Source organism: Plecotus auritus (assembly GCF_963455305.1).
Source record: "Plecotus auritus genome assembly, chromosome: 4".
Classification (NCBI taxonomy): domain Eukaryota; kingdom Metazoa; phylum Chordata; class Mammalia; order Chiroptera; family Vespertilionidae; genus Plecotus; species Plecotus auritus.
Genome location: NC_137775.1, coordinates 166,200,036 through 166,213,396, shown reverse-complemented (window position 1 = coordinate 166,213,396; position 13,361 = coordinate 166,200,036). Strand labels below are relative to the sequence as shown.

The following is a 13,361-nucleotide window of genomic DNA, read 5'->3' as shown; positions in this document are numbered from 1 at the left end:
TAGTGTCTGTGGCAAATTGGACAAATAGCTCTAAAAGGAAAGCACAGAACAAGTCCTTAGATTTTTGAGCAATAATGTAGCCACTTCATTATGTTATTATTCTTTTGAGAGATAGGTGTTAATTTGCCAATGAAACCAAGAAGAAATTAAAGGCTTCTCTTCTGGAATATCAAAACTGGCTAACATCAAGGCCAATATCATTTTATTTTCCAGCCTAAATCAAGAATTAAACCATCGAAGCTCTCCTGACTAACAGCTGAAAAGGTGATTCAGAAAGAGGGAAAACAATCTTTGTGTGGGTTTTTGTTTTTGTTTTGGTGTTGTTTTTTTAACCAGAACATTCTAACTACTCCATATAAATACTATCTTAAAAAATAATGCCTGAAATGTCTATGTTCATTAGATAGCTTTTTTTGGGCGGGGGGAGGAGGGAGGTGGGAGGAAGGGTCTTTCAAGAGACTTGCCATGATATGAGATTAACAGTGTATAAAGAAAACTAATCTCTTGGGAGAGGATCCCTCAATCCCTGACCTTATTAACATGGGCCCCACGGCTCTACAGTTTGTTCTAAGAGGATTAACACTTTAAACCAGTGTCAAAGGGGAAATAGCAGGCATATTTCAAGGAAGCAAAAAAATGGCAGATGTCAATCTCTCCCTGGAATAGTGTCAGTCCTTATCTAAGGAACAGAAGCTAAAAATAAGATTAGTGTGTGTCCTCTTCACTAGGGATTTTTAATTTGCAGCCCAGTTGCCACCATGGCTTGTCTCCAAACATATGGTTGCTTTAAATAATAAGTTCAGAGAAAGAGTATAAGGTCCAGGAAATTGGGAGCCAATTGAAGAGCTGGAGTCAGGTTATAACACCACTTGTTTTCTCCCAAGTCATATCCAGGTGTTTCAGGAATGGCTTCCACTAGGAAACACTATCTCTAAGAACTCTCTGATTACAAATTTAAGGTTCCAAATAAATATTCTCACTTAGATTCTCTGGAACATTCCTTCATTTGGCAATTTTTGAAAACATATTTTTATTGATTTCAAAAAGGAAAGGAGAAGGAGAGAAATAGAAACATCCATGGTAAGAGAGAATCATCAATGGCCTGCCTCCTGCATGCTTCCTACTGGGGACCAAGCCTGCAACCCAGGCATGTGCCCTAACTGGGAATCAAACTGTGGCCTCCTGGTTCATAGGTCTACACTCAACTACTGAGCCATGTGGCCAGGCCCTTTGGCAATTTCTTATAAAAGTATTATGTTCCTGGGGCCACCAAGGTGTAGGAAGCTTTAAATTCAATTGCCCGGGGCAATTGAGAACTCAAATCTTTTTTTTAATAAAATTTTTACAATAAATTGTAAAAAAGATTATTACAATTGTTTCTCTTTTTTCCCACCATAGCTCCCCTCCACCTGGTTCCCACCCCACCCTCTGCCCTTACCCCTCCCACACACCCCCACTGTCCTCATCCATAGGTGTACGATTTTTGTTCAGTCTCTTCCCTTACCCCCCGCACCCCTTTCCCCCCAAGAATTGTCAGTCCACTCCCTTTCTATGCCCCTGATTCTATTATATTCACCAGTTTATTCTGTTCATCAGATCTTTTATTCACTTGATTTTTAGATTCACTTGTTGATAGATATGTATTTGTTATTCATAATTTTTATCTTTACCTTTTTCTTCTTCTTCCTCTTCTTAAAGAGTACCTTTCAGCATTTCATATAATACTGGTTTGGCGGTGATGAACTCCTTTAGCTTTTTCTTATCTGTGAAGCTCTTTATCTGACCTTCAATTCTGAATGATAGCTTTGCTGGGTAGAGTAATCTTGGTTGTAGGTTCTTGCTATTCATCACTTTGAATATTTCTTGCCACTCCCGTATGGCCTGCATAGTTTCTGTTGAGAAATCAGCTGACAATCTTATGGGTGCACCCTTGTAGGTAACTAACTGTTTTTCTCTTGCTGCTTTTAATATTCTCTCTTTGTCTTTTGCTCTTGGCATTTTAATTATGATGTGTCTTGGTGTGGTCCTCTTTGGATTCCTTTTGTTTGGGGTTCTCTGCACTTCCTGGACTTGTAAGTCTATTTCTTCCACCAGGTGGGGGAAGTTTTCTGACATTATTTCTTCAAGTAGGTTTTCCGTATCTTGCTCTCTCTCTTCTTCTGGCACCCCCATAATTCGGATGTTGGTACACTTGAAGTTGTCCCAGAGGCTCCTTACACTATCTTCATATTTTTGGATTCTTTTTTTCTTTTTGCTTTTCCGGTTGGGTGTTTTTTGCTTCTTTGTATTTCAAATCTTTGACTTGATTCTTGCGATCCTCTAGTCTGCTGTTGGATCTCTGCATATTATTTTTATTTCAGTCAGTATATGCTTAATTTCTAGTTGGTCCTTTTTCATATCCTCAAGGGTCTCACTAAATTTATCGGCCTTTTCTAGAAAATTCTTGAAAAACCTTATAACCATGGTTTTGAACTCTATATCCAGTCATTTGCTTTCCTCCATTTCTTTCATTTGTGACCTGTTTCTTTGTCTCCGCATTTTGGCTGCTTCCCTGAGTTGACAGAGTGGCTTTGTGTGCTAGGTGTCCTATAGGGCCCAGTGGCTCAGTCTTCCCAGTTACCTGAGGTGGACACTCTTGGTGCACCCCTTTGTGGACTGTGTGCACAGCCTTGTTGTAGTTAAACCTTGATAGTTGTTGGTATCACTGGGAGGAATTGACCTCCAGGCCAAATGGCTATGAGGATCAGCTGTGTCTACGCTGGGAGAACTTCTGTGCTAGAGACACCCTTATGAGACAAGACTTGCAAAAGCCTCTGTGCTCAGCTTGGATGGGGCGGAGTCTCAGGGCAGAGCAGACAACAATGGTTTCCTGTCAGCCCTGCCCTAAGAGGCCCCTGGGTCTCAGTGTCCCTCAGTAATTGTTGCAAGCACCTCTGTGAGAAAGCTGCCCTTGAGTTTCACCCACTGCCAGACAGTCCAGTTTTTCCCTGAATGAGTCTGGGTCCCCAGAGTCTCGCCCGGAACTGGAGTTCAGAGCATTCGGGAGCTTTTGTCTCACTCCCGATTGAGAAAGCCAGCCACGTACTCAGTTGCCAGCCCTCTCCGTGCATGTGCCTTAGTACCTCTGCCTTCCACAGTTCCTCTGAGTCTCAGTGTGCTTTTCTCTTTCCTGACAGTCCAGTTTCTCCCATATGAGTCTGGGTCCCCAGACTCTCGCCCGGAACTGGAGTTCAGAGCTGTCGGGAGCTTTTGTCTCCCTCCCAGTTGAGAAAGCCAGCTGCGCACTCAGTTGCCAGCCCTATCCGCGCACACGCGCCTCGATACCTCTGCCTTCTGCAGCTCCTCTGAGTCTCAGTGTGCTTTTCTCTTTCCTTCTAGTTGTAGAATTTCCATTCAGCCAGCCTTCCTGTGGTTCTGGATGATGTCCATTTTATCTTTTAGTTGTAGTTTTGAAATTGTTGTGCGAGGCAGCAGTTTAGGTGTTTACCTATGCCGCCATCTTGGTTTCTCCCTGAGAACTCAAATCTTAATATTGATCTCTCCTCACTTCATATAGAAGAGGGGAGCAGCAGAGGTCTAGACACCTAACAAGGTCATACATGGTCTTTGGCAGTCGTTTGGGCAGTATGAAGACAGGGTAAAAGGAATGAATATCCAATGGATGTGTGAACTATTTAACTAAGAAGGAAAAACCCAGGGGCTTTCCACACTGCCTTTATGATGACAGGATGAGCCTTATTTTAGATTTGCCTTGCTGAGGGTACAACATTGCTTCTGTCCAGCCATCTAATGAGCATTATAGGTGCCCTTGGATATGGAGTAATCTATGGTGTAATCATTCACCTGGAAGAGTTCTCTACAATTCAGGGAGGTCTTCTCGCCCAAGGCTCTCTGCTCAGCCCTGGTGAAGTGACTGCCAGTGCAGTTTGATGGGTAGATAGTATGTGCAAGTGTATTGAGGCATGAGGCTGCACAGCACCTTGGAAAATGCAAGAAAATTGGTCTTTCTTGAATACAAGAAATGGGGTATGGGAGGGAAGTGAAAGAAGAGGGGTGACCAACATGAGGTCACTAAGTTCCAATTTACAAGATATCATGAAGAGAAGAAGAGGATCAGATAACTCTCCAAAACTATCAGCAGGTTGTATAAGTCTCCTCCTCCTCTGTCCAGAGTAGTCTGCATCTTTCTAAGTGAGTTACTAAATTCTTTCTCCCAAGGGTCGTTACTGAGCTTCTAAGATGCCTGGGATCGTCTTTGTCATTCAGCAGCATTTGTTGGATGCCTATTGCCCACTATAATTTAGATGCAGAAGACTGGCTTCCTAACTAATATCAGGACCTCACGGTCAGTAAAGGGAGATATTAATAACAGGCAGGGAAGAGGTAGTTTGGCAAGAAACCATATCTTTTTTTCCTTTCTTACTACTTGGGAATAAAAAGCATGTGTTTAAAATATTTGTGGGGTAGAGAGATCCTGCTCCCCCCAAATCAGTGTTTGCTATTCTCAGCCTTCTTTCTCTGCAACTAATGACCTATAAGCAGAGAGGGAAGGTCTAAACTTGCATAAAAAAAAAATGTTCATGCAGACATCATTCCTAAATCTTCCCGGTTTAAATTGTTCTCTGGAGTGTTTCTCATAACAGACCATTATGATCACAAATTAAGGAGACTATTCACTTTAGTACACAGTGGAGAAAAGAGTTAAGCTTGGGCAAATCCCAAATATCTTCCCTTTCATTTTAAAGAATAAAATGAGAACATGTAAAAAAAACCGAATGCACAAGAACTCCATTAGATCAATGCTCTGAGATCATTAGTTTGAATATATTAAATTTTCCATAGTCGCTTAATGACTTTAAAAAATAATCATCATTTCTTCATACACTATGGGCAATAACGAACTAAAGTAGGTCTTATATACACCACAGCTTTAAAGATGATCCATTTGAGAGCCTCATTGTGTCATGAATTTAGTAGTTCATTGTTTCCTGCTTCTGGAAGGCTGCAGTTGCCATTGAAAACATTGTCAGGGCTCAAGACCCCAAACTGGAAGCCAACCCAAATCTGCCTCATGGTAGATCCTTGCTGCCCCTACTCTCCCACTGCTGCCCCTGGCTCTCCCTGTGCCATCTCTCTTCACAGAGCAGGTGAAAGGCAAGCCCCGGGCTCCTTCATCAGCCAGGTGGCTGGGTGATTCCAGGCAGCCAGAGGTCAAGGAATCATCTGTGGTGACAGGACAATCTGCTGAACCCAAATCTAAAGTTCTTCCTGTCTAAACTCTTTGGGGACTGCTTTCATGTCTAGAGCTACAGTAGCTAGTTTTGAATTCAAGTCTGTATTGTGGACTCAGAACCACTGACACACCCATCACCACAAAACACTCTACGAGTCTTATTAACAAAATAGAGCAGACTTCTGCCAATATCTAAGAAATAAATTCCTTCTCTCCTGCTGCTTGGACCGCAGTGTAATGAGGGCTCCCAAGCTCTCTTTGCAGTCATAAAATGAATGCACAGGCTTTTCCTTTTGATGTGTCCAGTTTAAAAGTTTAGAGTGGATGCCTGTTCATCCTTAATTTATATTCCCTTGTAAATATTTCTATGCCTTTTCCAATATCTGAAGTCTACACATTTAAAAAACAAGAATTCACTCCTTCTCTTATTTCAGTTGTATAACTTTATGTTATGAGTCAAATTTGGGGCTAAATAAACATACCTCAGGCTACAGCCTGCAAATACCTCTGGCAGTAAATTAACTCAAACAAATGTTTGGGTTGGGTGGTGAGGTTGTTTTTTAACGAATCTTCCCAATCTGCTGGAGGCCCAAGGATAGACTAGATGGGCTCCCCAAGGCTTTTCTAACTGTCTTTCCTGCCACATTAATATACACTGAGTGGCCAGATTATTATGATCTCTGAATGCATAATAATCTGGCCACTCAGTGTATATCCTATATAATAAAAGGCTAATATGAAAATTGTCCCCTCGACCAGGAGTTAGACCAGCAGGCAAGCCGGCCAACCGCCCATGTCCCCTCCCCCTGGCCAGGCTAGCCAGACCCCCACCCATGCACGAATTCATGCACTGGGCCTCTAATATATATATATATATATATATATATATATATATATATATATATATACATATATATATATGTATATATATATATATATATATATATATATATATACATACACACACACACACACACTGAGTGGCCAGATTATTATGCGTTCAGAGATCATAATAATCTGGCCACTCAGTGTACTAGTACAGGTCTCACTTTGTTGTAGTGGGTGGTTTAACATTTCACCACCAGAGGGAGCTACTTGTTTGCTTCTAAAAACTTTCAATATCAGACTTGAAAAATGGAGTCCCTATTACCAAAGAATCATCCAACACTAGCCAGCATCACCCAGGAAAGGTTCTCAGAAGGCCTGTAGGCAACCCTCTACTTCAAGGCATCAATTTCACTTTGCTTTTGACATTATGTGTTTAAAACCGAAATTGAAAAACTCTGTAGCTTGCACAAACCAAACTGCACTGATTTATATATTTGCTGTAAACCATGCAGGAAATAGGAACCATTTTTTATTCTCATGGCTTTTGTACAGTATTGACTACATAACAACAGTAAAACCAGACTTCTGACATCCTCTTCAGCACACCAAACAGCAAAAGAATATAAAGAAAAAAAAAAAAAGAACGTGCTTGCCTATAACAACAATGCTGTTCTCGAACAATGCAATCTGTGCTTTCCTATTTTAAGTACACACAGGTCCCTCTTCTGCTTTGGTGTAAATTTTTACTTCCAGGGAGCATTCTGATTTATCAGCTTTAACTTCTCTTATTCTTGTGTGTGTGTGTGTGTGTGTGTGTGTGTGTGTGTGTGTGTGTGGATTGAGATTTGAATGCAAATTTTCCACTTGACGTTTTCTGGTTATGTACGAAGGAGCTTGAATTCAATTCACATGCACCTCTGATAAGCTTGCATTGTAAAGCTTTTTAAATAATGGTAAGAAACTCTATGTGTTGTCGTCTGAATTGGCAAAGCAAATCAGGGGTCAGCAAAGTGTTTCGGTAAAGTACCAGATTATAGTAAAGATTTTGGGCTCTGTGAGCCATACATTCTCTGTCACAAACTACTCAACCTTACCACAGTAGCCAGAAAAGCAACCATATCAACATGCACAACTGGGTGTGGCTGTATTCCAAAACACTATTTTGAGGAACAGGTGGTAGACTATAGTTGGCTGACTCCTGCAAATGATGAATCTTAATGTACACACTCTTCTTATTGGTAACATTCAGAACAGTTTCTATTATATCACCCGTTGACAATTCCCCCTGCCTCCCACACAGTTTTGACAAAGTGGGATCTCACTAAGTTATCCATGTTAAAGTTCATGGGTCCCTTGGAAGAAAACCACTGGATTCCCTCTCTAGAGACAAAGAAGACGTAAGCCTTGGCATGTCATTATGTTTGTGACCTATAAAGATCTCGGATGGTAAACTATGAAATCAACAAGAAGGATGTGACTCCCTGGCAATTTCTCCAAAGATAATATGGAAAGTAAACAAAAGACATAGTTCACCTTCAGACTGATGCGTAGCCAGAGGAGTCTGGGTCTCCTTGGAGTAGGACACTACTTCCCTGGGCAGGAAGTCCACCTGGGTAACCTTCGACACTCCCAGTTTGTGTAGTCTCCGCCTATAAGTAACAAAGTACACATGCTTAGAGAGGGAAACCATTCCATGCAGAAGAGCTATCAGTGATCAAACAAAGGACTACACCAAACCCCAAATACCCTCAGTTTCCAGTACAAGGGTCAGGGTAAGCCAATAGAACTGACCTTCGAGACACTTGGGTTCTTGGCCCACTTTGGCCCTAATTTGTTGGATGATGTCAGATGGGACCCTCATGATGACTCCTTGGTTTTTCTATCTATAAAACAAAGGTCTTGGTCTGGCTCAGATAAGACCCCTTCCATTCTGAGCATCTCTGAATTTGCTTGATTTAAATTCATAAAGGGAATTTTCATTTGTAATATAAAATTCTAGTCTCTTAGGTAAAAGGGACAAAAGAAAAATATGCTTCTCAAATGTGAAGAAAAGAGAGATGGAGTAACATGTTCTCTGTGACAACAATAAGAAGATATTCCAAGGGGGAGTGTAACACCTCTCATTTCTCCAGAAAGGTAACTAACACAGAACAGCATGTGAATCTGTTTAAAGACTCCCTGATATAGCGCAGAGGAGTGAAGAGGGCTCTGGGCTAACAGTGATAAAGTTCTACCTTGGAATTCCCAAACGAATCGTGACCATGTAAAAAAATCATTTCTGAGTACTTATGTAGCACTTGAAGTGTTTTCAGAGGTCTTTCACCTCTATGAGGTGGATGGGCAAATGTTATTATCATCCCCAGCTTATAGATGAGGAACTTAAGAAATACTGTTGGCCTGAGTCCTAGTGCTTTTCCCACTAAAACCTAGCTCCTACCTAAGGTTCTCGATGGTGATTTCTGAGTTACTGCAAAAGCCTGAAGTGCCTCCTGAGTCACCCAGGAATCATCCAATCATGGAGGCAGAACAGTCTGGTGGCCAATCACACAAACACTAGCCACACCACCTAGCTGTGTGTGTGATCTTGAACAAGTTATCTAACCTCTCAGCCTCAGTTTCCTCATCTGTAAAATGAAGATATTACTAGCACTTACTATTAGGACTGTTATGGATAATGTATATGAACCACATACATATTATGTAAAAATTATGTATACATATATACATATTTTAGACATATATAGCTTATGACAGTTTCTAGAATAATATTTTTGCATATACATTTAGTATTAATATTGAACATATCCTATTACCAGGTGTACCGGTTAATAATGAGGATTTTTTTCAATAGATGGAGTTACACATATGTTGATATATATGCGATTTGATATGTATGCTATTTTGTTGTATGGACAACAAGTTTCACAACTTCATATGTCAAGTTTTCTGAAGGTGTTAACATCATAGATATTTTTACGCTTAAAAATGTTGAATTTCATGCCAAAAAAAGAGCATTTGTGGGAAGTTTTAATTCATTACTTTATTTTGAAGAAACGTGCTGCTGAAAGTTATCTTACACTTCAGGAAGCTTATGGTGAACATGCTCCATCTCAAGATACTTGTGAATGCTGGTTTAAATGCTTTAAAAGTGATGATTTCGATGTGAAAGACAAAGAATATCCAGGTCAATTTGAACCTTTGATTGTAAAATGACCAGAATGGGCCAGAAAACTCAGCAAAGTAATTTTGCTTCATGATAACGCACCATCACACACTTCAAAACCAGTTAAAGACACGTTAAAAGATCTTGCCTAGGAAGTATTAACCCACCTGCTGTATTCACCAGACCTTGCTCCTTCAGATTACCACTTGTTCTGATTGATGGCACACGCACTTTCTGAGCAGCACTTCAAAACATACGAAGAAGTGTAAAATTGGGTCTCTGAATGGTTTGCCTCAAAACAAGAAAAGTTCTATTGGGACGGTATCCACAAATTACCTGAAAGATGGGGGAAATGTGTAGCTGGCAATGGACATTACTTTGAATAAAGCACTTTTGATGTTTCTCTTGAAATTATTGTGTTTTCTTTGATTACAAAATCCACATTATTAACCAGTACACCTGGTATATTTCCTAAAAATGTACAGGTAGACAGCATGTGTATAAAAGACAGAGGGAAAAAGAGAGAAAGATGAAATAATAATTTATCCCAAATCACACATTTCTAGCTCTCCAGGACTAGTGGAAGTATGCTCTGTTCACATTATTGTTTTTAATTATTACTAGCAGATGGCACAGACTCATTGCGTTTATTTTTTAGTAGCAGTCGTAATAAAATGAAAGAACATGCATAGCACAGCCAGCAATTTCTATGCACAATTTCCCAAACATTCTTGGGAAACACAAATTTCCTCTTTTCTATGAGTAACTAAAACAACTGAGGTAAGATCTAAGATGCACACAAATTAGACACAAACAAACCATGGTTGGCTTGGAGAGCAAGCCCGGCTGGCTGTATCTGAGCATGACTGTAGCCCAAGCCACGTGGGCCTCATTCACCCAGCAGTCTGGACCAGAGTGTGAAGGAGGGTCAGACTGGGTCCCCAGCCCTCCATGCAGTCTCCCGCAAAAGAATTAGAAAACACTTTGTTTTAGTAACTTAGGTCAACACTTTCCATATATTATCTTGTTTTATTCTTATTTTTAAAATTTTTACATCATATTCAAATTTTACAAATGAGAAAACTTAGGCTCAGTGATGTTTTATAATTTGCTCAAAATGGCAAAGGCATTGACAGACCTAGGCCTTGGCTCTGTCCAACACTACCAAGGACCATGTTTTTAAAAACTGTGTTGTTAACCTTGTTCTCCTGCCTTTTCCTAATGCCTTATGATCATCCACTGATTGAGGCACACGCTTACAACCCAATGAAGTAGAGGTCCAAGCACATCCCCATTTTATAATCATGAGAAAGGATTCTTGAGAAGCAGCCAGGCATAGATTATCAGGACACACTGAAAGGATCATGTTTCCAAGGTAAGTACCACACAATGGTTCCCAGCCCTAGCCAGTATACCTTTTCAGAAATGCCTAATTCAAATTCTTTGCCCATTTTAAAATTGGGTTATTTGTTTTTTATTGTTGAGTTGTAAGAGATTTTCATATATTTTGGGTACTAGACTCTTAGCAGATACATGACTTGCAAATATTTTCTCCCATTCTGTGGGTTGTCTTTTCACTTTCTTGATGGTGTCCTTTGAAGTACTAAAGTCTTAAATTTAATGAAATCAATTTATCTATGTTTTCATTGGTTGCTTGTGCTTTTGGTGGCATAGCTAAGAAACCAATGCCCAATATAAGATCATGAATTTACACCTATGTCTTCTCTAAAGAATTTTATAGTTTTAGCTCTGACATTTAGGTCTTCGATCTATTTTTTAGTTAATTTTGCATATGGAGTGAAGTAGGGGTATAATTTCATTCTTTTGTATGTGGATATTCAGTTGGCCCATGCTTAATTTTTCTTACTTTTCAGAGGCAAGATTGACCTTGGGGAGCTGAGAAAGGTTTTTATAATGAATATCTGATGCCCATTGGCCCCAACCAGTAGCCAAATCTGACCCTGGGAAAATGGATTCAAGAGGGACCGCATCACCTGAAAACTTCCCAAGGCACATGAAAGAGAACCTGAGCGTGTCTTCACCACTGGCATAAGCACCATCAAATTCCTCCTGAATTGGTTAGATACAGTGCAACTCATCATGCTCCAATTTCAGACCACTGTTAATTATATACAGCAAAATAAGTGAATAAAACTGCATAAACACTGCTGTACTATCTCCATTATCAGAGAACTGGCCTCAGGTAGCAAAAGTTTTAAGCAAGATGGCTGCCAGGAGAACTTCACAGAACCATCAGCTAATCCTCTGCTACTGAGCCTGACATTAGTAGAATTTTGTTTAATGTCATTGTGCAGGAGCCTCTGTGAAGACATAGCAAAGCCGGAATAGAAGTATACCTCAATCATCTGAGAAACTTCTAATATTAGAAATTGTAAATCTCAGAAGACTCTCAATATTGGTCTTTGAATAGAAGTCTCAGCATGTTCAATGAGTGGAAACCATAATGTTGAGGATATACTGGCTAGACCTGGTGGCAGGAGAGGAGTGTGGGTAAATAAGGTACAGATTCGGGAACTTGGGTCAGAAGCCAAGAAATCAAAAAGGGTCATTGTAATAACGGGCAGCCTCTAGAGCAGGGAAGGGACCTGGAAGTTAAGCAGATGAAACCAGGAACAGATGTTCCCAGAGACAAAGAGTTATTTGGCCAGATGCCAAAGTAGGCCAAAGGCAAGGAATAAAAGAATGTCTGCAATGGGCCTAGATTCAATCCTGCTGGGTTTTATGCCTAATTATTTGCATATGACTATTTCATCTCTAAGATACATTAGTGCTACTACCAGGGATTTTTTTCTGTGTGCTACTTACAAATTTCTGAGGTTTCTCAAAGAAGAGGCCCCTAAAACCGAGAGAGTGATAATGATACCATTTTATTCCTTGTCCAGAAATCCTATGTGTACCTACCATGTCCTTGACAACTGGCAAAGGCTTATATCAGCCAACATTATTATCAGCAACCTTAAACAATTTTTTAAGCCCAGCACAATGCTGGATGCTTATAACATGGGGAGAATGAGGAAAACAAACATAAACATTAAAAAGAAAACAAGGATGAAAGGTAGCAAATAAAAAGAGCCAACATGAGAATTCACAAAGTAAGTGGGACAGGGAGTCTAATGGGCAAATTATTATGTGTTTGGGGAAACAAAACAAGTTTCACTGGGAACAGAGGCCTGATGTGAATCTTGAAGGACAGGCAGGACTCAGTCAAGTGGAAAGGAATGAGGAGGGCATTCTGAGGAGGGAGCTCTGTAATCTAAAGATTGAATTCATATTTTATGTTTGAGGGACCAGTTTTTCAGGATGGAAGTTTTAAGTTGAGGAACAGTGGGAGATAAATTAGAGAGGTATGTTGAGGCCAGATGACTAGAGAACTTCAAATCGCAGGCTAAAGAATTTGGACTTGACCCTGTGGACAATGGGGAATTACTAAATGTTACTAAGTAAGAAACTGACAGCTTCAAAGAGACATTTAAAATGTATTCGTATAACAGCTGTGTGAAGAATGGAATCAAAATCTCCTTGTTTGACAAATGAGCAAGCAGAGGTTACGTGTGGGACTTTAGAAGCTGAGTGTGGAGAAAAGGGGGGATTGAGAAAGGATCTACAAGCCAGGAGTGGGTGGATTCAGTAACTACTAGTAAACAGAGAATCCAGGTAGAGGATTAATTCAAAGGAGACAATCTAATAGATGATTACAGGGTTTGTGATTGATGGTCTATCCAATGTGGAGACTTGGTCCGGGGTGATGAGAAAGCACTCAAAGGTGATGTCACTGGGAATACAAAGGAAATGCTGTAGTTTGGTGACTCTGGAAAAGAATTAAGGGTAGACCTTAGAAATTTACTTGGTATGGAAGGTAAAGAAAAAAATAACAGACTAGAGATTGTTTCAAGATTTCATGCCTTATGGGAAGAAAAGCGAGTGGTGTAACCAGAAGACATAGGGGAATCCAGGGAAAGTTCTGGTTTAGAGTAAAAATGAGTATGTTAGTGGATGAGTTTGTGGTAAGAAGTTTTCCAATTATATGAGATGTAAGAAAAAAGCTCAGAAAGAAGACAAAACAGAAAGTGTAGCCCTGGGAGCCACTCACTGAGAGTCATCCTATATAATAAAAGG

The 13,361-nt window shown here is 40.2% G+C and overlaps 1 protein-coding gene across 7 annotated transcripts in view; it reads right to left on the bottom strand.

Annotated features, from left to right (window-relative positions):
* DYNC1I1 (dynein cytoplasmic 1 intermediate chain 1) overlaps positions 1 to 13,361 on the bottom strand; it is a 283,693-nt gene that overhangs the window by 202,598 nt on the left and 67,734 nt on the right. For all 7 annotated transcript variants that reach the window (XM_080666152.1, XM_080666150.1, XM_080666151.1 and 4 more), the window contains one exon: positions 7,595 to 7,710. In XM_080666152.1, the coding sequence (XP_080522278.1) occupies positions 7,595 to 7,710 (116 nt within the window). The remainder of the gene's footprint in view (positions 1 to 7,594; positions 7,711 to 13,361) is intronic.